Genomic DNA, 27683 nt, shown 5'->3' with positions numbered 1-27683 from the left:
CTTTTTGTCCTTCACAGTAGTAGATGATCAGTCCTTTTGGGGCTTATTTTTAATGTTTGTTTTTATTTCACCGGAATGATATTCTGTGTTACTCTTTCTGTTTGCTAAATGAGTCTTTCAATGTCTTGTCTCAGTGCTGCTCTATTTCAACATCACTGTCCAAAAGCTTTTTTTATCTACTGATATTTGGAAGAATGTTTCATTATACAGAGAAAAAAAGATGTGCAAAAAGGAGGAGGATTGATGTTGTTCAGTGATATTAAGAAAGTCTATTTAAACATACAGTTTGCTCATTCCATCTTTTTTAAAAACACAGCCATATATTTTCAAATCCACAGACCTCTGTGAACTGAGTAAAAAAGACAAGTCATCCTAGCAAATTAACAAGCTATTCTGAATTTAGGGATGTGTAGTATTTTAAGGCAAAGGCTTAGATCCATCATTGCATGCTGCTGGAGTATAAAATATTTCCATGCCTATGTCATACAAGCCACAACTAATTCTTCTTGTGTGTTACTCCAGATAGTGGCACATAGTTTTATGTGGGCAATCTGTTTATTAGTATTCAGCACCTGTAGCTCTTGGGGAGGAGGCAGGGAAAATCAAGCTGAAATGACATAAGTTAAATGTGTTCAGTGCCTCTGTAAAGCTGGGGCTCCCCTGGCTTCAATTCTGATTAGAGGTGCTTTTCCTTGCAAACATGAAGGAAAACAAAGGATTTGTGCTGCACAAGGCTGTGACTGTCCCTGCTGAACTCTAAAAGGATATTGCTCCTGCAGCTGTTGGAAATTGAATAGGTCACCTTCAAGTGCCTGGCAAATTCAACCATTTCCAGGAGTGGGAAGAAAGGGTCTGAGCAAGGCTCAAGCTCTTGGAGTTTCCTGCTCAATGTGGAAGTGTGGATTGGTCTCACATACTTCTGAGAGCTCAGGGGACCATGAGCAACTAGGTAGCAGGATTTAATCTTAGTGCCACCATCTGTAGCACAGAGAGACTTTCTTTGTTCTCGTTTTATGACTGTCATCCCTTAAATTTGTTTGTTTATTGACTTGCAACCTGTAATCTGTTTCATTAGAAAGTACTTCAGGTAATAGAGGAAGGTAACATACACACCAGCTCTTTTCAACTGGTGTCTTTAAGAAGTTTTTTATAGCTTTGAAGTGGATGAAATTGCTTTGCCAGCGTTCTCCAGGCTACAGATGAATTTGTGTGAAAACAATTGTCAGTGGTATTTTAGCTGGGGAGTACAGCAGTACCAGTAATGATTTGGTAGCTGGAATAATGGTGCCTCTTTGATAGTGTGAAAAGCAAGTTAATTTTAAAGAACATGAAATGAACACATTAACAGGAGTTTTTTCTGTGCTGAAGTTTCTGCAAGCTCTAAGATGGTGCACAGAGGTAATTAACTTCCATGCCTCTCTGAATAATAAAAGAACAAAAATTAAGGTACATAATCAAAACTTCAAATTACCTTTGGAGATTACATGTATTTTAATACCTTGGCTGTCCCCACCTCAATATTGAAGATCTTTGTTATCCTGAGAACAATCTTGCCATTTTCAATTGGTGCCTGAAACTTTTGTCACTTAGGTGATTCTGGTTGAAGTAGTGGGGTTTTATTTGTGGGGAGTGGGATGAGGTGGTGGTGACTGCAGGTCTTCTTGCCTCCTACCTTTTTTATATGTCCTTTTTGCCTGATAATTTTTGCTTATATGTTTGATTTTGTATTTGTGCTGACAGTTATTTTTCATCCTGGTTTTCTGCTTCCTTTATTCTGAACATAAACACCCCAGCTAGAAGGGTTTTGGAGAAAGGCAAACAGGTGCATTAGGGCTGTTGTATTGGTGGCTATATTGCATGTGTATTTATGGTGACTCTAGATATTACAGGATGCTTTTATTTGCTCCATGTTCCTCTCCAGAATGTGGGGATATAAAACCTGAAGGAGGTGCTTCTGCAGGTTGTCAAGAAACCCTCTGCAGCCCTTTACGGGATACTGGGACTCTGATTATGGAAACAAGGCTGTGTGCTGGAAAACTCAGAGGGACCTCTTTAGTGATTTCGATTACTGCTGCCTGTCATTTGCATTGGGATTTTAAGAATAGGGATTGGTGTTTGGAACAGTGATGCCAATTTTCGGAGATCCTCGTTTAAAAGGAAAAGTAACTCCTGCAGGAAATTGTTTTCTTCTCATGTAGCTTAGAATGTGAGATAAGGCTGTAAAGAAGAAAGGAAAGGCAAGGACAGTTGTAATTCTTGCTTGTGTTCTGTTTATGAGAAGAAATACAGTACCTTCAGGTGACTGTCTCATCAGGCAAATTCTGATTTTGAATTGCTAGTTTTCAGAACTTGGGATGAAGACGACACTTTTGATACAGAAGTGCTGGCGTTCTGTAAATGGAACAACTGCCAAAGGTTACTTGTTTGTTTAGGGTGGTCAGTTAATCTACAGAGATGACAAACCAGATGTTACAATTGTTCAGACAGAGCATGCATCTTTCACCAGCTATACTTTGTCCTAGGAAAGAGTCATAGAATGGTAGGGATTGGAAAGGATCGTTAGAGATCATCTAGTCCAACCCCCATGTCAATGGTGATTTCTCAACATGGGAGCTCGGTTAAGCTTTTGGCAGCCACGATCTAGTTGAGAAATCACATATACACGAGGCAGTATTTTGGTTCAAGGTAGAAGCTGGAAGCCTTGTTCATTTAGATAATCAAGAGATAAGTAAAAAGATGTAATTTTGCCATTCTGAGAGATTTCACCTTACATTTGGTGTTGTCAAACTCATTAATTTCATATGTGCTCTTCAAACTGAGAATGAACAGTGTCAGTACTTTAAAGGCGGTGGTTGGTCCACAGACAGCTGTGGTGCTTCTTCCTCTCTTGGTGGTGGTCTGCTCCTGCCCTCAGCTGTTCCCATACAAAAGATAACATGACTTTTAACATGTCTGTGCACAGGGAGGCAGGAGCCTCTGAGACAGCCCATGACAGGACCATGGAGCCAGACCCAGCGGCAGCAGCCTGCTCTGACGCCTGGGCCTGCCCATCCCTTGGCTGCCACGCTGGCTGGCCAGGCCAGGCAGCAGAGCTATCTGGAAATAACTGGTGTTGTCACTGCTGCCTAAGTTTTTGTGTTTCTTGCTTACTGTATGGGAGATTCTGTTGAAGCTCCCCAGCGGGCCATATCAAAGCAAAGGTCCTATTTGGTAGGGTGGTATGAGGCTGGGTTAATCCAGCTCCAGCTTGGTGAAAGCTCATTCCCCTGGCTGCAGAGATGGTACCCCAGGCGTGGTGTAAAAACTGTGACAGATGTGGTAGAAATGCCTAAACACAGCTAAGTCGGGTGCTTCGGCGCGGTGCCATGCGTTGTCTGCCAAAAGCCAACTGTGTGGGGGTGGCAGCAGCTGCCAGCGGGACAACCACGTCCTCTCTGGGCTGAGGCCATGTCTCTGCTGTTCCCACTCGTGCAGATAAAAGCCCAGCAGCCCTCTGGGAAGTGCTGTTGTCATGGCTGCACCCCTGCGTGCCCAGAGCATCACGTACCTCCTTCCTCCCTGGTGCAGGCATGTAAGCTGGACCACCACCCAGCCTGCAATTTTGTATGAGAAAGTATCCTTCTTCATTCATTGTGATGGTTCAAATACTATTGGTAACTTCATCTCTCTTAGTTCTGAAGGTTGCAATTAAATACGGGAAGGTTTTATGCTAACATTTGTCTAGGGAGCTTTTCACTCCATCAGTGATGTGAAATTGCATTTGTTGACAGTGGGTAATATCTATCTGTCTCCTAAGCTTTAGTAGAAGATTGTAAGTGTGCCAAGGACCCTTGTCTGCATAAGTGGATTTTTAAAAATGCACTTATAGAAACAGAAATACCTATTTCAGCTTTGCAGTATTTCCCTGTTACGTTCAGAGTAAACAACTTTTTGGCTAATTTAAAACTGTGATTAAATATAGATGTGTTCAACTCAAAGGTTCAGAAAACAAGCATTTGAGCAGATTTGCCACAGCACTCGGCATCGCTTTCACTTGGTGATTGCTGTCAAGTGAATTTAAAGATTAACAAATAACAGGATGTTGGGGTTGGGCTCCATTGGATATTTCCAGATCTCTTTTCCTTTCTTATTCTCTTACAACAGAATTCATTTTCAAAACCTTTCACCACTTATAAAAAATTCTGCAGGCCAAATGATGCCCTCAGTGATCTCTACTCAATTCAATTATGTCCCAATTGTGCTCCTGTCTTAATTCAATTTCAGTGTTTGGCAAGATTGCCTGAAATTTTTCTCTTGCAGGGTACCCATCATCATTTTTCCTCTCAAACATAACACAGGCAGACTTTTTTTTTTTTTTTAAATAAACTATTGAAATGGAGGAATTACCTAATTAATTTTCTTAAAACTTCATTTCATGACCATTTAGAAAGAGTTGCTCTTGCTCCTGGGTGCATTTGCAGTCAAAAGTATTGATACAAATAATCTCACCTCCCTGCGTATTGCTAATTGTAGGTGATGAAAAATGGAAACAGCCAGGAAGAACGTGCAGAGATGAGTGCATGATCTATTAGAGAGCAAGTTATTGTAGGTCTCAAATAAATAAGGTGAGGAAAGGTGGGAAAGAATTCAGCAGTGGCTGATGGTTCCCCTCCTATCCTCCGTTTTGTGCCGACTCTCCCATTTGTCTGCCGCACAGTACAGGCGGTTCAGCATACTAATGTGGCAGAAAACTAGCTCAGAAAAAGGATCTTTAAAAACCCCAAATACAATTTTCTTCTAGTTTAATGAACTACACAGGTTCATCAAGAGGTCAGATGAGCACTGAGGGCTCATTTGGTGGAAATGAAGGGCCAGAATACCCTGATTGAAAGGTGGAGAAGGAAGAGGAGGAGATCAGACTCGTCCCTTTTGATAGGAGCAAGCTGCTCGGTTGGCACAGTCATATTGTCCGTCCACAGCCTTAGGACTGGCACAGTCGCCTCCTCAAACCACAGCCTCAGATGCTAAAAGGGACAACGTAGCCAGACGCAGGAGCAGAAAAAGGTACAGTTTAAAAAATTGTTGAGAAGTCATTCACAATTGTAGGTGTTAGATTTATGTAATTCTTAAAAATAGCCCCACAAAACAGCACAAACCCACAGCACTGGTAGAGTGCTGACATTCATTGCATAGACAGTCCATGAAACAGAACTTTGCCTTAACCCCAACAAGGGACCACAATTTTGTTTTCCTTGACTCATGGTCATTCTGTGTAACTGCTGCCTTGGATTCATTGTTTGTGTCAGCAGCCTGGAGAGCAGCCGCAAGTGCACACAAGCAAAGTGCTTCATTCTGTCTTTGGCAGCCAGGCTAAATTTGCACCCTGGCATCTTTTTTGGCTGGCATGTATAGCCAAAAGGATGGTGGTGGTTTTACTTTGTAGGTTTGCCAGGTCTGTCAAGAATTTCACCTTTTGTCACCTCTAGTTTGCTTGTTTTAGAAATGAGAGTAAGATGTTAACTTACGCAAAGCTGCTTTTTTTTGGACTGCAATATTAAATGAGATTCCCTGCTTTGGATTCTAACTCAACCTGGCAGATTAAGAAGTTTAAGTTTGTAAATAATTGTTTGCATTACTAAATTTTTATTGGGATGTTAAAAACCAGAGAGATCTGCTTAGAGTGTTTTCTGTCAGACTGATGGGTTGGGGCAGATGAAGTTTGTGCCAGTGATGTGCTGAGATGAGATGCTGGTGGTTGGTGCTGGCCCTTTCTCCAGCTGTTGAGAGCTGGTAAAGAGAGGTCTTGTAGGTTACACAGAAGTAAAACCTAAATTAAACAGCTCTTAAAGGTGATGGAGTTCCATACCATGATTTCTCTGATGGATCATGCTATAGAAAGGGCTGGAAAACAAAGTGCAGACACAAAGTAGAGATGGAGGCATCAGTATGCTCAGAAAAAAAAGGTGTTAGCACAGTGCTTCTGTGTTTAAGATCAATAGTTCTTGGAAAGCATGGGAGTGGGGAGAAAGGTACTTCAGCTCTTCATATGTATCTGATGCCCAGTGCTTCATCATTATTATTGTCTTAGTCTTTACTGAAATGACTGAAGGTCTGCAGGTTGGAAGATGTAACTGTTTTTGTAAAGAGGGTTTAAATGTCAATATCCTCGTTGCTCCCTTACTGCTCACGATTAGCAGAAGGAAACTGCACGTCAAATAACTGGAGTTTTTAATTTGAAGGGCAGGCAGTAAGGGATATAACCAGAAAAGCAGTGGGGAAAGAAAAAGTCATTGAAATAGCTTTCAATTAAGAAAATAGGAATGCAACAGGAAATAAAATCGATGTCACAAGGAAAGGCAGAGAGAGAAGCTCAGTCATACACAAAGGCTGTGTAATATAGCGTACTCTATTCAGACCTAGGGAACTGTATTTTCTGAAGCTGTGTCTATGCTTAGCTTTGAATAAGGGTCTTGCTAATTATTTTTGTGCTATAGCTTTGAACCATTAGTGCGAGACTACATTTTGTGGAGCACTTTTAGAGTATGTGAGAGAATACATTTTCAGCTTTCAAGGGCCTGTCTTGTGTCTTACCACCTCCACGGCAGTGGCATGGGAGGGCATTTTTTAAATGGCTTGCTGTTTGAAAGAGTTTGAGAACCGTTTCATCCATCAGGATGTTCTTAAGGCCATTAGACTGTGTTTATTTAGAGCAGATGTCATGTGTGCTGTAAATCTTACCATGTAAACCTGGCAGTAAAAGGATTTTAAAAGAAAAGGTGGAGATTAGTGACAGATGACTGTACCTGTTGATGGGCACAGTAGCCACTCCTGCAAGTTGTCTGATGTAGCTGCTAGTACACCTTACTCTTCATCTCAAATACTCTGTTACTTATGTTCCCAGACTTTTTATGAGTTGCCAATCAAAGTGGATTTGGGGATCCTTGTCATAACATGGGGTAAACTGAAAACATCATTAGATTGATATTGCAATATGTTTCTGTGTCATAAGCTCACCTTTGAACGTGGAGTTTCCACTGTGAAAAGCAAAGGAAATCAATCACCATTTTGAGCAAGGAAAACCTTCAGGAATTAGTCACATTCATTTCCCAGCCCGGGAGATTGGTCCGTGCTCTGAGCTCCCGCTTCCACGTCTCAGTTTGGTTTTGGTTGGCCAATTTTGATTCAAAACCTCTGAGAAACTATTCCAGAATAATCATCATCTCTTGATAACTGATGATGATGAGAGGTTCAGATACTTGTTTGACATACAAGTGGTGTTTTTGGTACATCTGAAGTTGTTCCCAGCTCTGAGAGCTAAAGGCAGCTGAATTTCCACCCTTATGCATCCTGTTTTCTCCCCTCACAAGACTGATAGTGAGCATTGCAATTACAGTCAAGACCCTGTGATGTTTCAAATCTGTCCACTAAGAGGCTAACTCATTCCAGATAAGCCCTGAACAGACAATGTTCATTTCTGACTTTGCTCAGAATTTCCTGTGCTTTGTTCTGCATCTGTTTGTGAAAGACTGCGTTATCTTTGAAAGCCTTCATCTTGTTTTCTTTATTCAAGCTATACGCTAAAATGGAAAAAGGGAAGAGCTGGAAGGAGCCCAGCTGGAGCAATCTGCCAAGGATCCCACAGAGGGACAGAGCTGGCAAACTCCTGAAACCCCTTCAGCTGACCTCTGGTGCAATTTGGGAAGCCAGGAGATAAGCTACTTTTCCTGCAAAAGATCAAACCTCAGCCAGCTGTTCCGACTAATACCCAAAGACTGCACCAACATTAGTTGCATTTTTCTCCTTTGCTCATCCCTCATTTAGCTTCAGTGATGGTCAGCCTTCAAAATATTTCAGTTCAGCCTCTTCCTAGTCTGTGTGTATCCGTGTAAGCAGAGGTGTTAGAGGTAAATCGCGTCTTGACACACTCTGTTTCAGCCAGATGTCCTCGAAAGCAGGTTCCTCCTAAAACACCTCCCTCAGACAGTGGTTGTCTCCTCTGGTGCTATGAAAGGTGAAAGCATTTCATGGCCAACTGTTTTTAAAGGTGCTCTGTTTACTGTGGCTGCAAAGCACCCCGGTGTTTTTGTGTCATGCCTGCTGTGTATGTGAAGAGGTTGAAAGCTTAAAAGTGATGAAAATGGCACAGAAGGAATACAGTTTTCCCTTCTCTTCACAACATGGGGGGTTTCTTCCTGCTTCAGGGCAGGAATGCTGTCACAGCATTAGTGAGAGGATGCCAGAGCAATGGTAGAAGCATGTTCTCTCAATACGGGGTATCAAGAAAAGGCATTTGGATTGTACTGAAACATTTCAGCTGCAGGTGTATTGGATGGAGGGCACTGAAGAGGAATTTCATCCCCTTCTATTTTCCCTTGATCGTTGCTTCCTTGCTGTGATGTTGGGATCTTGTTTGAGAGCCTCAAGCGTGCTCTCACTGTCTGGCCCCACACGCCAGAAGGAAGCGGTAGGGTTGTGCAGAGCCTCAAAACTGAGCTCAGTTTCCTTTCTCTCGGGTTGGTTCCTGTGTTGTGTCTGTCCAGGAACATGCTGCTTCTCTTCTGAGGAGAAGAGTCCCAACAGTTCTTGAACATGACAATCTGCTTGTCAGGACAGTAAGCAAAGAGCTTTTATCGTTTTGCCAACATTGTGGAATGTGGTGCTTTCTGCAGTAGTTGTTCTGCCCCTTTATGTCTCAGGAGGTCAGCAGGTAGAAGTCATGAATAAGGGATGGAAGTTACCAGAATGTCACTTGAATTAAAAATGTTCTTGAAACACAGGCATTGCTATTTTTCTTCCCGCTCTCCAAAATCAATTGACGATGGCTTTCTGTGCAGCAATGAGGTCTGTGGTTAGGGACTACATGTCAAGTTTTATTTAGATGGAAACCTGTCCAAGCAGCTTTACCTCATCTCATTGTCCTGCAGGGATGAACTTCAAATGCCAGTTTACATTTGCCTGCAACTGACCTTCTCTAATTGAAATGAACAAAGCTGTCTTATCTAGGCAGACAACCACAGCCCATTTGCAATTGCAGATTTGAATGCGCTCTTTCATAGATTACCTTCTCACAGTATGGTGGAGTCCTTGGATATTTAAACTCTCCTTAGCAAGAGACCAGGATTGAAGAGTGGAAGTTCTTTGTGACTGAGAGGTTTTTTTGCTGCAAGCTGTTGTAGATCTCTCCTAGGCTGGAGGAAGACTGTTCTGCACAAACTCCCCTTTAGACCAGTATGGAAGGAGCTCTGATAAGACTGGCATATGAAGTCTTGAAGGCTGATTAACTATCCAGAACATAACACAGGGTTATATATAAGGGACAGAGAACTTCTGGAGAGAGTCCAGCACAGGGCCACCAAGATGATCAGGGGACTGGAACATCTTTCATAGGAGGAAAGGCTGCAGGAACTGGTGCTGTTTAGTCTGGAAAAGAGGAGACTGAGGGGAGATCTTACTAACATTTACAAATATCTAAAGGGTAGGTGTCAGGAGGTTGGGACATCCCTTTTTTCTATAGTAGCTAGCAACAGGACAAGGGGTGATGGGATCAAACTGGAACACAAAAAGTTCCATTTAAACATAAGAAAAACTATTTCACTCAGCTTTAGGAAGGACCTCACTAAACTCTTGGTTTGTGTTTGCTTTGTCAAAAGATGAATGCTGCTCTGCAGCGCAGAGTAAGACATTATTGAAAGGCAAGCACTCCTCAGCCCCAAGGCTTGGGAGTGGGTGGTATTGCCAAGTTCAGCAAGATTTGAGGAGTTCTTCTAATATGAATAGGGGACTTGTGCCCTCCTATAAGGAGCAGATTTTGTCTCTGTGGTCCATTAGGAGCAGAATAATAGGCAATTATCAGAAGGCAATACTTGCTTTCATAGGGAATGTCCTGCTCTAGCCCAGGTAGACACGTACCACATAAAAATAGTACTTCAGAAAAATTAATCTGCCAGTGTGCAACAGACTTCTACTGATGATGTAAAAAATGTGCCCCTTTTCCCTCTCAAACACACATACTCTCTTGAGGAAGAAACTGGGTATGGCCCTTCTGATTGAGACCCTAAGGCAGAGCTTGTGCTTTGGTCAGTCGACAGTTTCATTGGAGGAACTCACACATCCATTGGAGAACTTAAATCTTCTGGCTCAGCATTTAGTTGGAGAAGCCACGGTGATAAAGGGAAAGCTGGTGGAACCTCCTGGATTGCAGAGCATCCCACTGTGCATGTTTTTCTACTCAAAATTCCCTCAAGTACAATCTATGTTTAAGACTACGCAAGCTACAGTTTTACTTCACATCCTAAGCAGTGATGTGCAGCAGATGTTACTGAACACGTTTCGTGCCATCTCTAGAAACAGAGCATCTCAAACCTGCCTGAAACACTGACGCGTGGCTTCCTTCCGAATTGCACAGCAACTGTTTCTGGCCCAAATCTAGCTGTATCTGCTGCCAGGACCTCTTGTGAGGTATATTCCTATTTATATTGCTTGCTCTCTGTGGAATGTAGGTCAGCATTTTAAACTTGTGATTGCTCATAGGACAATTCTCGGAGACTTCCATGTTAATATGGGAAAATTAGGAGTGCCTCCTCTCCTATTTGCCTACACTCTTAATCCTTTGTCATCATCCTTTTCCTTTCTTTTTAATTGGAAGGAGAAAAAGATGTTTTCCTGTTTCTGCATGTACTTTTCCTCTCCAGCTACTTGTGGGGTTTTTTATTCTTTGTCCACTTATTTTCTGTGCTCCCTTTGAAGTGGGAGGGTCTGTTCCCAGTGCCATGCCGTGCCACCAGGACAACTCCAGGCTGCTTGCTGCAAGCTCAGTATTACAACCATGGACATCATCAATTTCTTTTCTCTTTTTCTCTCCCCTCCTGCTCCACACCTCCCCCCAACTCCTGGGCTATCCAGCCTAATGTGAGAGCAGATTTGCCTTAGTATTTTGAGACAAGATCTATAATAAGCACTGGGGACATGCTGGTAAAAAGCATCAGCATGGTACACCAGCTCAGTTGGAGTATTGACTGTACATTAATTCTCTAACTTATAATTAGCTGTATTAAATTCCAATTTTCTGAGAGGAACCATTATCAAATAACACTCTGTTTGAAATCTCAAAGAAACATAAGGAATGAAAGCTTAGTCCTCTTACGCTTTCATCTTTCAGAAGCAATCCCTATCTCAACATCTTGACCTACATTTTCTTTTTACCCTCTCCAAGAAACATTGTGTGGATTTAAAGTCTCAGAAGGGAGGTGAGGATTTATATTTTTTTAAATGCATGTGTATGTGTTGACATATAAAGTTTAGGGAAAACAATGGAGCCTTCATGTCCCCAGTGACTTATTTTTTTTTATACTTGAAAGTGTTTTCCATAATATCTCTGAGGCAGAAAGAAATTAAATGTAAAAAGTTCACCCCATTGTTTTACAAGTGGTCCACTTTTATCTGTCTGGCTTCTAACCTGCCTTTCCTGATTTTTACATACCATTAGGGAAAAACATTGGACTCTCCTTCCTCCTTATTTCCTGCTCACCAGTTGGGATCCAGCCATATGTATTCTTTCCACCATTAAATGGGATGGGGGTGCGTGGGGTGGTGGTGTGTGTGGTGTTTGAAGTCATGTTTCTGTTCCCATTCATTCTCACCCTTCCTGTGTATCTGTTTGGTGTTCCTAATAGAGTTTTACATGAGAATTAAACAATGACCAGGGTGGCCCTCAGTGAAAGACTGAGCAGCCATGCAGGTGATGGGCTAATCAGAGTCCCAGCTTTGATGCTGACAATGAATACCCACAGCCTGTGGGGACAGGCAGAATCCTCCTCCTGTTTCTTTAAGATGGTTTTGTTTTGTGGTTTTGGGGGGGGGGGGGCTGGGGGAGTGTGTGTTAGCACATGCAAAGTGATAAATTCATGCTAAGCATTGATATTATTTAATTGTGTTTGCAGCTTGAGTTGGACTTGGTAAAGATGCCTTGAAATAGTGTAGCAAGGGAGTGTTCTAACTCCACTAAGACTTTTGTTGTTTGGACTGTTTCAGTTGTTCAGTATGTCTAATTAGCTTTTTATAGGGTCCTGTGAATGTACAGAGGGATCCTAGTTGGCATTTTAGTGTTGGTTTCAGGGTTTTTTTCCCCCTCCAGTACTGCCATGTCATCTTGAAATAGAGTTATGCAGTGGTTTTTTGAATATCAATAATGTACTTTCAGCCATCAATCAGGAGGATTTTTGTGATACAGTTCTTTGGTGATACAGTGATGAACTTCAGCATACACACAGCCTCTTGGGTATATTTTGAAAGCTCACTTATACTGTTTTCATCCCACATTTCTATACTGTTCCATTGCATACACCTCCCACCTCCTCACCCTCATTTCTCTGATGCTGTACTTAAAACATATTGTAAGGGATAGATCTTCAGTTTCATGAATGTAAGTAAGGACAGTTCTGTGCAATGAATTCATCATTTAGAGGGGGCAAAAAAAATCAGTAATCTTTAAAAACTGCAAGTTAGTACCTTATTTCCAGTGCTTATCCTAAAGATAACATCGTTAAATACACATCCCTGTGTAGTCTTGATTGTGTGTAAGTGTGTGTCATTGTTGTTCTGTTGAGTCAGGAAGCAGCTAATGTTGTTTTACTTCCCCTTCTGATGCCCCAAAATGTAAGCAAAAAAGCTGTTTAATGGCAGCAGAATATTTCACAATGGTGGAATTTCTTTACCTCTCCCCAGGGGTGTTGTGTCGGGGAAGTCTCCTTAACATTTGAGAAGCTCTTTCTTCAGCATCAGATTTTCAGGTGGCTGGCCCCCTACGCCAGCTCTCATCTCTTCCCCCTGTGGTTTGCCTGTAGAGCTCACAAAAGGGAGGTGAAAATAAGGTTAAGCTGCTGGTCTCGAGAGCCAGAAATAGAGATGGAAATTGCTTGGCATACGAGGAGCCTTTCCTTAAAGGCTGTTGCAGTGCTGATGTTTCTTATATAATGCTGCCGAGAACCAGTTGTCCCCCCAAGTTCAAATGAGAATGGACTCTGCATAAGCTCTGGCAGGTGCCTGAAGTTTCCATTGTCTGATGGGAAGGGGTGAATGCAATCAGCACTTACAGATTTCATAGAAAGATAAGTGGGGTTTTTGGGTTTGTTTTGGGTGTTTATTAAGCAGCTTGGTTTTGAAAATGTGCTTCAAATATGTTTACTTACTGTATAGGGAAAAAAATCGTGTTATGGTCAAATTGCTGTTTCATACCTTAAAATCATGCCAAGTACTTCTTAATGAAATATATTTTTATAATCAATTTGTCATGCTACATATAAAGCCAGAAACAAGGAGGAAGATGACCCAAAAGTACAAAGGCTGAGTTTTGAGGGCTTTCCTAGGTGTTTGAGGGTTTTTTGTTGACTTATGGTGCCTCGTAGCTGCTTTCTATGAAGAAGAGGAAATAAGTGGTTGATGATTTCAAGGGAGAAAGGATTCACTCCCAAGAACAGTCTGGTTTTGCCCCAGAGAGAACCATCTTCTGAGGCACTGAACATCATGGGTGGAATTTAGGATTACAGGTGAAAACCTGGGAAACAAATGGCTTAAAAGTGAGAATTGCTCAGGCAGCTTTCTGCCCTCCTCTCTTCCTGGAAGGTCAGGAGACCCTATGCTGGCATGGTTGTCAAGCCTACAGTTAAGGATCTCAACAGATATTCAGATGCTCAGGCTGGCAGGGAATTGGATATTTGGCTGCAGACTTGCTGGCATCCCTGATACCTGTGCCCCTCCTGAGGCAAGGAAAGGCTGTCTGGCATGTTGCTGAAGAGGCCAGGGTGTTAAGTTAGAAGTGTCAGTGGCTTGGTCTGTTTTGGTTTTGTTTTTAAAGTCAATGAATGTTTAATTGCTCTAAACTCCAAGATCATAATTCAAGCACTTAGTAAAAGGAGATGGCTTGCCAGGCAAAAAAAAACCAACCTTGTCAGCAAAAGAGGTTGACAGCTTGACTCCTAGAGCTGCCTGATGGATGATCTCAAAGTTAGGGAGGGCATGTTCACTAAAAAGTTATTGAAAATGTGGTGTGAAAGTAATTAAAATGGTTTAATTCAAGTATCTGTCATATGTAACTTGAGTTCTTGTAGAACATTTAGCATTTAGTGCAATTCTTCTTTTTCCTGGGCCAGGAGAAGGACTTTATCCCTTCTTTTCCTTTGACTGAAAGCTCTGAGCATCTCCAGTGAAGAGAGGGCTGAATCTGTACCCACACCTGCTGGCTGTGGGGGAGGATCACTGTCACTGCATCTCCAGGCTGTGTGTTCTTGCAGCAAACAAGACCTTCATAGCTTGTGTCACATCAGGAGAAAAAGTATTTCTTCTGTCTGTCTGGAGGGCTGCCCGTGTTCCCGGCAGAAGTCATGAAAGGCAAATCCTCAATGACACGCATTACAATATCAAATGGGACTATGCAATTAGAAGTATGTCATTCAGCATTTGCCTTTCATGGCTTTTGTCACACAGAGGCAGAATTGGAGACAATTAAGCAGAGTTTAACCTCCCCAAAAGGGCTTTCTGGCACTTCCCTTGTCCTTTCCTCATCCATTTTCCTATGGCATGCTGCTGTGCTAGAACCCTTCTTCTGTTCCAGAGTCTGGTGTTTTGGTGATCTGTCACCACAGATGAGTAGAACCGTGCTTCATTAGAGGAAAAGCGTGTAGCACATGTTCCTCAAGATGCTGTTTTGCTCTTACATCTGGTTTCATGCAGATACTCTGCTTTTGAATTATGCAGCCTGTAAGGCTTTCCTAGAAATTGCAACAAATACAGTCAAGCCTTGCTAAGCCTCTAGGTTTTAGCTGATCACCTCTACTCGAGGATCCTAAGCATTCCTTGTTAGCGTGAGACCTTGCGTGCCTTTTTGTTTCTCTTGTTGTTTTATTTGCACATTCATACCTTTTATTTTCTTGCAACTAGCCCTCTCTTCCTTCTTTTACTGTTTGCCTTCATCTTCCTTCTTCCTCCTTCACTTATACTCTATGGAGAGACAGCTGCTAGTTTTTAATTGCTGTTGTAGAGTGGCTGTTGTATGGAGACATGGTCTTGACAAAACTTTCCTTCTCATGTTACTTAAAATACCAGAACATATTTTTAATGTGTTTTTTTTTTCTTTTCATTTTTACTAATCTGTTTAGTCCCTTGGTGCAGAGGTGTGGATATTTTTGAAGTGTGAGTGTCTTGCTTTGGCCATGTATTTCTAGTGGAAGCTTAACTCTGAAACAGGCTACAGTATGTTACTGACTATAAAAGCAGTGATGCAGAGGTGGGGGGAAATAACTGACTAAAAAATGGGACTGCTAGTGGTGTATTACAGTTAAGATGGATCTCTAAAAGGGCTTCAGAAGGGGGAGGAATTAGACTCACTTGGTGCTCACATATAGATCTAAAAGGCTGTCTAGCTTGCTTTACTTAGTAGTTATTTGCTGGACTAATCCATGCTGTCTCCCTCACATAAGGGGACATTTATGAAGAACAAGCAAAAATAATTAGGAAATGGAGTCAGTAAATTTAAGTAACTATCGAATGGATAAAAAAACAAATAAAAGTGGAAGGAACGAAGCATTTTAAAATTGCTTTCCTTCACAAGCATGCCATGGGTTTTCTTCACTCTCTCCTCTCGTGGGATGTTACCCCACTGGTTCTCCATTCAGCTGTGAAATTCCCCAGAAAAGGCAGGATAAACATGACATGAGAGTTTGGGCATAAATCCCAAAGAACAGTGTATTCATATGTCACTGATAGTTTTGTTACTATCCAAGAACACAGACTTTTCACTCTCTCAGTGGTTGTGCTGTTTTTTCCATCACTGATATCCGTAAACTTCACAGGGATAAATTACACTTGTGGACCTGCTTGTGCCTGTAGCTTCAAATAAAAGGGGAATGTTCAGTTCTGGTTCCAGATTACAGGTGTTATTACCAAACAAGAGAAGATGTCCTGTAGGACAGGTGTCCCTGATGTAGCTGCAAATCAATGGGCACTTGTTGTCCCTGGGGAGAAATAAAGCCACTCTGTCCAGTGCCAGAATCCACACGAGGCACATACCACTAGGGATTTTAGTACCCCTATGTATCATGTCTTGCTTACTACCTGTCCCCCTCTCTGTGCTTCGCCATGGAGGCTGATCCCGCTGCCTTTATTTTACAAGTAGGTGAGCTGAGATGTGTGGAGAGGGAAGTGACCTCTCCAGGGGCACCTGCTTGGCAGTGGCTGCATCTGAACAGAGTCCACATCCCCACATCCTAACCGGGCTCTCTTCCTGGTGATGATGTTCTATTGCTTCTGCAAAGGGCTTCATGCCTTCTCCACCCACATCTCTCTGACCAGCAAAGGTCTATAGTTCACACTGGGAGTCCTCCTGTTCCTCTAAAGCTTTCTGACTGCAATCAAACGAGGCTGGGGGACAGAGCTGGATGCAAGCTGCATACATCAAATACTGTGATTCCTTGGCAACACAGAGGAGGAGTACACTGTGCTTGTTTCTCCAGTGCTAACAAGGAGTGCTTGTGGCACTGTAAAATTCACCATGCTTCTGTTTGTCAAAACCTAGTGACCTTTACATGACCTGGTACCTATTTATTAGAAAAGCTGCTATTCTCTTCTTATCATACAGCTCCAGGGACAATTGGTAGGAGCTTGATAGCACCATGGTACTCCTATAACAGATAGGGAGCAGCTTGAGGTAGAGTGGTGGCCGTCATCGCTCTTTCCTCCTCTCTGTCCTGCTTTGGTCAGGACAGCCCTAGCTTTTGGGTCTTGGGGCAACGGTTCACTGGGTTTCTTTCTTTTCCCCTCTTTAAAAAAAAAAGGGGGGGGGGGAAATTCAAGGTAGCTTGTGTTTTTAAGCTCTGAGTTACTCTCTGCATTTGCAGGAAGGGGATTCAGGATAGTTCTATTTGTTCCCCTAGGGATTGTTTTGAGCCAGCATTACTGCTGCCATCTCCTTCACGTGTGTATGAGTGTCTGCCCTGCTGCTTGGCCTGCCTCCTATTCTTGTTCTCTCCTTCATCCAGTCCCTACCACCATGGAGCCTAGACTCCCTTCTGCCTTATGAAGAATAAGGTGCCAGAAGGGGTTGTGTGATTCTCTGGGGCAACCAAGCCTTCAGAGTTTTCATTGTGTCCTTAAAAGCAGACAATGTCTTCGGTAATTAGAGAGGTATGCCTCTTAAAAACAATAACAGAAATACTTCAGGTGAGGGTTTTCTCTGTGTGTCATGCAGGGATGGTCACTTTGGGGTTGTGTTTAAGGAAAAAAACACAGATGCATGTTTCATAAATGTAAGTAGTTTCCTGGCACAATTAAATTAGGTTCATTTTGGACTGCTATGTTCTTGTTTCTGTGAATTTAATACCACCTTCCCCCCCAAAGTAAACCAAACAAAACCAAATCAGAACAATATCATTTCAATTAACGCTGCCTTGATAACAGGCTCATATGCTGGAAACAAAGTCACAGAAATGTCTGTGGTTGATTAATAGCAATTTTGGATGGAGATGTAACAACAGTAAGGAGCTTCCTTCATCCTGTATCATTTAATCAGTTCTCTTTGGTGATCTTGTCTTTTGACAAGCTGACAAACACATCTTGTGCTATAATGTCATTCATGCTTGGCTTCTATAGTAAAGATATAGATCTAAACAGAAAAGCACTCTTAATTTATGATGACTGCACAAGCTATTTGCTACCAGTTTTTTGGCATAAAAGTACTGCTTTATGCATATGCTCCATTATGTACCACAATCAACCTCACGTCCAGCGGCCTGTCATCTGGAAAGCCCACATACCGTTAGTTCCCATCACGGTGGCACCACGAAGCATCGCATGGTGTGAGCGACGGCTGTTTCACGCTGTGGTATTTTAGTTAGAGACAGAAAACTGTTGTGGTTTTGCATTACCAAATGAGACCAAAATAGCATTTTCTTTGACAGCTATCCTTAAAACAAATGGACAGGGTATTTGGTATCTCTTAGCCCAGAGGGGGGAAAAAAATGGTTTGTTTTGTTTTTAAATTATGTTACTATCTTGAAACCCCAACTTTTTAGTCTCTAAGACAACCGTGGCATGAAAACAGACCTTATTTTTGAGGCGTGTTGTCTGTTTAATATGTAACACGATGCCTTGTCATGCTGTGACAATGTGACAGATGGCATTTGCACTATAAAACTAAATTATCTTTTGTGCATAGCTATACAGCCGCTAAATACAGTAACTCCGTACACTGTGCTGATTAATGCAGGCTGCAGATGTTTTACAGATACGTTTCAACTTGACATTAGATGATTAATGGTTTTATTTAACGTGCCTGCCGAGGTTTTTGGGAGCGTTTCAGCACGTAGTCTTGTATGTAAGGGCATTTTTTTGGTGGAAGATAAACTTACAGATGATGGGATGGGAATTTGTATTGCAGCTGTTTGTCCATTACTTCTGGTAAATGAGTGAAGACTATTCATCAATGATACTGTGTAAGTAAACTCACATAAAGCCATAGCTCATAATAAACTGTTAATTCCCGTAGTTCCTAGGTTGAAGGAAAACAAGAGATGTAGGTGAGCAGTCAGTTTCTTGTCTGTCAGTTTTCATATTGAGTATTTCTTTATGAGGAAAGGCTGCAGGACCTGAGATTCATCAGCCTGGAGAAGACTGAGGGGTGACCTCATCAACACTTACAAGTATTTAAAAGGTGCATGTCAAGAGGATGGGCCAGCACTTTTTTCTGTTGTCTCAAGTGATGGGGTAAGGGGTAATGGACTAAAGCTGGAACACAGAAAGTTCCACTTAAACACAAGGGAAAACCAATTTACTATAAGGCTGATGGAGCCCTGACCCAGGCTGCCCAGGGAGGGTGGGGAGGCTCCTTCTCGGGAGGTTTCCAAACCCACCTGGACACGTTCCTGTGCCCCCTGCTCGAGGGGAACCTGCTTTAGCAGGAGGTTGGGCTGGATGAGCTCTAGAGGCACTTTCTAACCCTCACCATTCCATAATTCTGTGAAACTTAAGGGCCAGAGTAAATACTGAAGAGCTGAAGGTAGTAACTTTTTTCTCCTCTGTGATCGTCATGTTGGTGGTCTTCCACTGTACTATTACACTTCAGGGGGCAGAGACCTTTCAGCCCATGGTGTGGGATGTTTTACCCCCTAGCTTGCTAACGTTGCAGTCAAACCTTTAGCTTTCCAACGTTTTTGTGACAACTCTCCTAAACAAGATGATGCTAAAAGAAGAAAATCAGTAATTTTTGAAAGCAAAGCCTTGCTGGGCAACTCCCAAGACTGTACAGCTGAGGTTTGGACTGGCATGTTGCCTCATAAGCGACCAAAGCTCTGTGTCTCTGTGCCTATGTAGTGACAATCCATGCTATTGCATGCTCTCATAAATCACTGTCCTTCTGACGTGGTGAGAAGGCTGCTTTGAGTAAATCGACTTTGAAAACTTCTTTTAACTTGGGTGTGTTTGTTTTGCCAATTGCCCTGGGAACTGGGCCTTTGTACCAGCTGGATGGGTTCAGCTTTCAGGAATCAGGGAGGAATGCAAGGAGAGAGGAGTGTCAGGGGAGGCAAACCCAGTATCTCTTGGCGGTATGAAGTGAGTGTCTCTTGTGTGGTCAAGAAACACCGGGGAGGAGAGAGTTATACATGTGTGTGTATATATATATGTATATGTCAAAGCTGAGAGCTGCAGTATAGATCCCCTGCCCTGCACCCTCTGGACCTGCTGATGTGAGGTATTCAGCCCATATAGAAAGTTGTGAATTACGGTCATGTTGAAATCCCCCTTATTTAGGTCAGCTGATGCTTTTGATATCTTTGGCTTGTGTTTGTGTGGTGTTTACTGCTGACTTAATGTAATGGGATGGCTTTGTGGGTTGCCTCTGACTGAGAACTGACAGGAAATACAATTAAATGTATTTGTTTCCCTAAGATGCCTTAGGACCTGGGAAATGACAAAGTAAAATCGGTGTTGCTGTCTTGTAAGAACATGGAAATGGTCATGCTCAGATGCCTCATTGGCATTAAAGTGGTGTAGAAATGATGTTTTGGAAACATAGTAGAAATCCCTTCACCCAACCACTGTGTTCAACAAACCTCCTGATACTGAGATTTGTTCAGATACTCCCCTTTGTTTTCCTGATTGTTCAGTAACTTTGAATAAGGAAGAACATACCAGTTATTGTAATCTCATCTATTCTTAAAACCAACTAACCAGCCCCAAACCCTGCTTTGCATTTTTTCCATCTTTTCTTTTATTGCTGCCTTTTGATTCTCTCATTCTCTGTTTTCATTCTGTGGATTTACACTTACACCACGGTTTATTGGATGGTGCATTCCCAAGTACTGTGAGTTTTGCATCACAAGTTCAGATGCTGCCAAGACCTGCTCTGCACATGCCTGGCAGCCATCTCCAGATGACCAGAGATGGGTTAGGTCATGGCTTGAGAGTAGAGTTGTATATAGCTGCTGGAAATGTGTATTTATCACCAAAAATGGTAAGGTTAGTGAATCTGTGCCAATATAAATTAAGCCCTGCCTGCACTGGAATAGTAAGTCTTGCTAAGCTGTTAGGAGAAGGGATCCATTTGAGTCAGTGCAAGCCCTCTGAAGTAAGCTCATTTCCACAGATTTAACTGTGCTTTACACACAGTTCTTGGTGAAAGGGATGTGGCTATTGCTGGAGAAAGCTCAGCAAGACCTTGCCTCACTTAACAGCTACAGTTGAGAAGCAAAGGGAGAATAAGAGGAAGCACGCTGTGCAAAGGCTATGAAGCCATGATATCTGTATTCTGTTTGGATCACCCTAGAGGATACAGTTCAGCTCGCTGCAGAGCCCTTCCTGCATGTGAAAAAACAAACTAACTTGTAGCCACAGACGGATTTGAAAACATTCAGAGTGTGGAAGGCAAATAAAAAGGTGATGGAGGTCTCTTTAATAATGCCTGAGGTGCAGACGACACTAAGGGCTTTTTTGGCTTTCCCCAGCTTGTTAACAGGATGGACAGAACAGTCACATCTGCTGGTTTTTCTCAGTGCTGTTAGAAACCGATAAGTGGATACGTGGAAATATCTTTGTTGCTGTCTTGTAAAGCAGCATGTAACTAAAATTGCAGTTTGTTATCACAGTGTATGTGAAGGTTTGAAGAAGAGTTCAGTAGAACTGTGAAGCTGACATTTATGTGGCTGAGGTACATTTTAGAAAAGGCTTTATGATCTCCATGGTTCAGTTTTTAAGCTACCTTTTTTAATTACTGGGAATTAGTAATTGGCCTTTCTCTTAAAGTATCCAGTCTTGATGTGTTAGAGCCAGGATAGTGTGTTTAAGGAACCATAGATGTCATTTGATATGTGAGTTCCTGTATTTCTGACTTAATAATTAATTACTACTGACTTAGTTAACACAGTGTTTATTCAGTGACCGAGCCCTTCGGTGTTTCAGTTCCTTTCAAACTTTGGCAGCAAATGTGCACTGCTTTGCTCTCTATATAAATCATTATTCCATGTAAATCATTTTAATATGTGAAATTCTAGACTAACTTATAATCCAAGTTGCTGTACTTTCAAATTCAATTTTAATGAGGTTTCATTGAAAAAAAAAATAGTAAGAAATCTAATTTGACTTCTAAGACAAACACTTTGTATGACGGGAATAAAGCTTATTTTTATCAACCCTGATGTATTCTGACTAGTTATTTAGCCTTGGGGTTGGTCATGAGTCCAGCTGCTAGAGAAGCAGGCAGCAAGAGCTGGGGCTGAGATGAGCCAAGTGGGCAAGAGGCAGAAGCCACTGCCAGCTCTCCAGCAGCTGAGTACAGAACTGGTCACAGGCTTTGCTGTGAGCCAGGGCTCGCTGGCATCGTGATTTAGAGGTTGAAGGGCACAGCCATGGAAAACCAGTAGAGGAACTATTTGTCCCTTTGAGTTTTATATGTATCTTAATGGCTTGCTGCTTCCTTGACTGTGGCTGAGTGTTCTGAAGTAGCCAGGATTAAAGAGCAGTTCAGCTCCCCAGACTGTTTTCTTGGTGAATTGCATTTCCCTCTTTAGATACTTATACAGCTGCAGTACTTAGCATTTAAAAACTCGAGAAGAAGAAGCTGAGATACGATCACTCTATACAACTACCTGAAAGGGGATTGCAGTGAGGTGGGGGTCAATCTCTTCTCTCCAGGAATGGATGATAGGACAAGAGAAAATGGTCTCAAGTTACACCAGGGGAGGTTTGGGTTGGACATTAGGAAGAGCTTTTTCACCAAGTGGGTTATTAAGTATTGGAATGGGCTGCCCAGGGAGGCGGTGGAGTCCCCATCCTTGGAGATATTGCAAAGCCATGTAGCTGAGGTGCTGAGGGACTGGGTTTGGTGGTTGGCTTGGCAGTGAGAGGTTAGTGGTTGAACTCGATACGCTTAAAGGTATTTTCCAACTCTAATGATTCTATGATTCCTGTAGCTTGGTTGACTTTGGAGAGTGAAAACCCCCATGCACTGACATGTGCCAGACTCCACTGCAGTGCACCAGCAGACCTGTATGTCCCACCAGCTGCACCAGTGACAACTCATTCATAGTGATGGGAGTGCCCAAATGTCACTTGACACAGCTCTGGCGTCCTCACCCCATCCTGGGGCATCCAGACCCTTTATAGCTCCCAAGTGATACACAGAAGGATATAACAGGGTATACTACAGTTGGAGGTAGGAGGAGTGGGTTTGGAGGGAAAGGTACTTGTGTGAAAACTGAGCACATTTGATATAAAAATGATTGAGTGGCAATAAAATTTGTAACAGCCTGCTTCAGCAAGTGCTTTCTCTCTGGTGCTTGTAAGGAAGCTGTGGACAGTGGTTGACTCTGTTTTTCATCATTTTGGAGTGTATCTTGCAATTTTTTCTAGCCCTGAAAACCTGTAGAGCATGACACCCATTCCCATTATTTGTCAATATCTTTCATGTGTAGTTTTCCGCCTCTGTTTTAGGGCATTTGTTTTAATTGATTTCAGCTGACCATAGCTAACCAGTTATCAGCAATATTGTTGTGGTTTTGGGATGGTGCTGGTTATGATGAATGATAGAAGATGAAGCCATATTCATTCCTTAAGGGACACAAATCATACTGGTCTCAAGCCTATCTCCCAAGTGCACTGATGGTTTGGCAGGGTGAAAGGAGAAATAAAAAATTGCCTTCCAAGTACATGCAAACTGACAGCCCGAAAGGTGATTTTCTTGACTCATATACTTCAGGTTGCTGAGTTTTTACATATGGCAAGTCTCCAGAATAAATACTGCTTTTGGAAAACCTAATCAAGTTGTGCCATAAGAGTGAAGTTACTGCGGATCAGGCCTCAAATGAGAGGTTTGATTTAGACTTCTCTGGAGTTCAAAAGTTGTAAATTTGATCAGCAGCGGTTTCATGGAAAAATGCAAAGCAAAAGTTGACGCTTTTTAAGACTCAACTTGGGTGCTGGGGCTTCTGTTGAGGGTGAGTTCAGCACAGAAAAAGAATGTATTCAGTGTTTTTTAAAAGGTCACCTTAATTTCCTTGGGAATGCTTTGAAGGGATGCTGGCACCCCATGTCATATCGTTGTGTTATGTTACAAACCCTGTTGTAGTATCATGTGTTTGTTGATACTGAAATCTGTATTATTTGTTGGGCCACAGTTTGAGATCTCTTTAGTTGAAAGGAAGTATGGGAAGGAATGTAGTAAAAAGAGGAGTGAAAATATAAGTTGGATTGTTTAACTTCTCCCTGCTAGTCTTAGGCTGGCTGGAAGAGACATTCTAATGCAAGAACTGATGCTTAGCTTCAACATTTGCTTTGTGGGCACAAAGTCAAGAGAGAGAAATTTGATGTAGTTCAGAATGAATAAGAGCAAACTTTGAGTGGAAGAGGAAAAGAGAGATATGATGTGGTGCTGTGATGCAGACTTTGGATAAGGTTGTTTAAAAAATGGGCAATCTGAGCCATTAGATAGGAATTAGAAGTATAGAAGGGTTGGGAGCCTACTGGCAACATATGGCATGCAGTCACTGTGCCCAAGCGAGCAGTGAATAAGCAGCTTTGGGGAAAGGAGCATTGGGCTGTGGCTGTGGTTGAGGCACCAGTGCTCAGAGCAAGCAATGTGCTGGAGGAGGTGCCTTGCTCTTGCTCTGGTTGTGCTTGGGTGTCTCTTTGAAGCTGAGCTTAGTTGAATGCTCAGTTATGCAATAAGCACACGGGTGGTGCTGAACGGTTTTTTTCGTGAGAACAGAGATCTGAAATGCTGCAGCACTGATGCAGCACTGGTGGAAAGTTGTGAACTGATGGTATTCGCAAGCATTTTTGGTTTAGTACTCTTACCAGTCTCCCTGCCTGGCTCATCTTGGAAGAAAGAGGTCAGCCCCCTCCTTATTTACATTTCTAAGGTGCAATTATAGAAAAGGGGACTGAAACAGCTGAGGGAGGGGAAGTCCTATCAGCATTTCTCTGAGGAAATAAAGCTGTGGAACAAAGCTTGCTTATGCCATTTGCAAAGGTATTTTGATGGAGAGATGGGAAAGCATTCTCCTAGATAAAATTATAGCTCCCCTGGTAATAAGCTCTTAAAACACAGAGTAAATACTGAGCAGATAAAATTGTTAGTAATTTTCCTCCCTCTCATCCCAAAGCCTACTGAAGAATATGTTACTATTTTAATTCTTCAAGTATGAGCAGTTTCACTGTCTGTCTGCTGTTGCAAGAGTCATCACATTATAGCTACTTCAATTGAATATACAAACTTTGTTAAACTTGATGCTTGTGCAGGCCCCAATGCTGTGTTCCATCTATGTGACTCTCCTTAGTGTGTTATTCCTCCACAAGAGAAAAGCCAACAAAAGGGAAAAGGCAGCTGTGACAAAACATTTCCCCTGCCCTGTGTCTCTTAGCTGACAATCTGGAGCTTCTGTAGGTGAGCGACACTTGGATTTAAGAATCAGAGTTGAGAAACAGATGTTTACTGTTCACCACTTTGGGATTTAGGATGTTGTTGGTTTGGTGGTTTTATTTTGTTAAAAAAAGATCATAAATTGTAGTAGCTAGAAGAGCAAGATGGCAAATTGCACCAAATGGCAGCTTAATTTTATATTGATCTACAGATAAATGCAAAAGACACTCATCTCTGCCAGTCAGCAGGAATTCTGTAAAATAAGGATGTCTGACTAAGCTGTATCCCTTTTCAAATGAGGGATGTAACAAGATTATAAATACTATTGCAAACACCCATAGGGTGGTTATTTGGGACTAGGGCCTTAGAGTTGAGCAAATCAGAAACACACTATGAGGCTTTTACTGGAGTATTTCTGTGCAAAATCAGTGTTCTCAATATATGTCTTTGCAAGCCGATTGCTTTGGGCGGCAGCTTTCTATTAGTAGTGTCATGCATGCATCTTGATCAAAATCCATTTTGCGCTGTTAATGCAGGTTTTGAACATCCTTGTACCACTTTGTCACGTTTGCAGGACTTCTCAGTAATGGCCAATCTAAAGGATTAGGACCGGGATCAGAACAGCTGGAGAATGAGAAGGACGATGCGTCGCAAGTGTCCTCAACGAGCAACGATGTTAGTTCTTCAGATTTTGAAGAAGGGCCTTCGAGGAAAAGGTCAGTAGTGCATCATGATTGAAGTATAGTCTTTCTGCTTTGTCCCTTTTGTGCTGAAAGGTTGTGATTGTATTATTGCTAGGGTGTGGTTGCATGTACTGCCCTGCCATAAACAGTTTCCAATGTGGAGTCCCTCTAATAATCGTGAGAATATAGTGAATTTTGCTTTGTCTGTTGGTGTAGATGGTTCTTGTTGTTTTGGAAAGCATGGAAAAGCAGCTTTCTTTTGCAGTAGGTGATTGCTAAATGAAATGCTTTAAGACTCTCTCCCCTCCTGCCCTCCCTCCTTCTGCCCCAGCTTTGGCCTCTCAGGGATGTATCAATATGTGTATATGTGTGTGTGTAATTTCAAGGAAAAGTAGTTAGTGTTACTGTTGTTATTTTTAATTTTCTCTGAATAAAACCATGTGAAGCTTAAAAAACCTCTCAAAAAATGGATGCTTCTGAGAAACAGTATTGTAAGGCAGCGTGGTGGGTATCGATTGCAAAGGACTGCTTGAGGTACTGCTGTAGCAAGCTGCCTTCTTTTCCTAGAAGTCGGTTACGTGGTCCTTGTTGAACTCTTATGAGTTCCTATCCTGAATGTGCAAAATGTGGGTTAAAATTGTAGGACTAGAGCCAATCTATTAAACAAAATATGCTGAGAATTCTGGAGGCTGGGAGTTGTCCTCTGTATGAAGTAAGAACCAAAACAGACTGTATGAAAAATACCATTTAAAAGAGAGAAGTGGAAAATACTTTCTCAGCCTTCTCCCTTCACACTCCTCACATCCTAGCCCCAAGCCAAATGAACCATAAAGTTGTTCTTCAAAGAAGTATTCTCACTTTCTGTGCGACCTCATGATTCCCCTGAAAAGCCCTTTGGGGTGAGGATAGTGGTGCATTCATGGACACTTCCCTGTTCCTGGGTCCCCACAACTTTTTCTAGCCACCAAGCAACAAACTCAGTCTGGTTAATATTCCTGCTTAGCTCCTTCTGTGGATCAGAATCAATTTAATTCTATCTTCCACACTGGCAGAAGTTTTGTAAGGCTTATTGCATTCTGCTGCTGAGCAGGGGAAAAGTATTTGTGTGTTTATTTTTGGCTTTAGGAGATACAACAGAGGCTCGGAAGTGATTTCAGCATAGAAATGTAGGCAACATCCACTGTAGGTGTGACCCTGGCAGACAGTGGTCATCATTTCGTGGTGTTGCTGCTCTTGCTTGCGTGTTATCTTAAGGAATTTCTGCTGCCCTCTGCACTTGCTTTGACCCCTTGTTCCTCAGCTGTGCTGACATAACCGCTTGCAGGGTCACACCATGAGTAGATTTAAGGAGCTGGTTAGGATTAAAAAGAATAGCAAGAGGAAGGCAGATTGAGGCTTTTTGGCCAGGGTTTTTTATTTTTAACCTGTTTAAGCTTTCATCTCTTGTTCACAGCGTGGCTGCAGGAGCAGCTGCCAGTGAAACTGCGGAGGCATCCCCTTCCTCTCTTGGGATTAGCAAGAGCAGGAGCACTTGTCTCTTATGCTGTCCAGGCTTCTTGTGCCCTGCACAGTCCAGCTTCAGAAATGAGTGGCATTGCTGTATCACTCATCCCAAAAAACTGCTTTTGAGTGTTATGGGTGACTTTTCTTTCCTAAGGAACATTTTCTGGTTTTTGGCCGTGTGAATTCAAACACCTGACAAGCTGTGGGATGGCTCAGGTCTGATAATATGGAACTCAATGCCTTTGGTACTTCTCAGGTTAAAAACAAAACCCTCTCAGAAACAGAAGCCAAGCTAAAAAGAGTTTTCTGGCTTTTGTGGAAGGCAAAGCATTGCTTCAGTTCTCTGTGCAATGTGAACAGTTGAGATAGTATTACTGCAGTTGCTGTGAAGGAGAACGTTCCTGGTTTATTTCCATTGACACCCAAAACAGACTTTTACCTCCTTTTTTTCTCCCCCAGCTTCCTCTTTGCAGACAGAGGCTACTGTTAAGCTGTACTGAGCACATGAAGTGTTTTGATGATGTCTTGTTTCCTTTTAGGTTTTGTTGGTAATGGATAATGTTTCCTCAATGCAAGTCATCTTGGTTCCCCACAGAGTTGTATCAGGAATATTGGGT

The 27683-nt window shown here is 42.3% G+C and overlaps 1 protein-coding gene across 3 annotated transcripts in view; it reads left to right on the top strand.

Annotated features, from left to right (window-relative positions):
- The window catches only part of JARID2 (jumonji and AT-rich interaction domain containing 2), a 209921-nt gene that overhangs the window by 93404 nt on the left and 88834 nt on the right, over positions 1–27683 (top strand). Inside the window, exon 4 of one of the 3 annotated variants that reach the window (XM_061994455.1) lies at positions 25455–25596. The exons of the other annotated variants lie outside the window; for them this stretch is intronic. Coding sequence (XP_061850439.1) covers positions 25455–25596 — 142 coding nt within the window. The remainder of the gene's footprint in view (positions 1–25454; positions 25597–27683) is intronic. 3 annotated transcript variants of the gene reach the window in all.

The sequence above is a fragment of the Colius striatus genome, chromosome 4 (assembly GCF_028858725.1).
Source record: "Colius striatus isolate bColStr4 chromosome 4, bColStr4.1.hap1, whole genome shotgun sequence".
Classification (NCBI taxonomy): domain Eukaryota; kingdom Metazoa; phylum Chordata; class Aves; order Coliiformes; family Coliidae; genus Colius; species Colius striatus.
The sequence above is the reverse complement of the archived record's forward strand: the minus strand, read 5'-3'. Positions and strand labels throughout refer to the sequence as shown.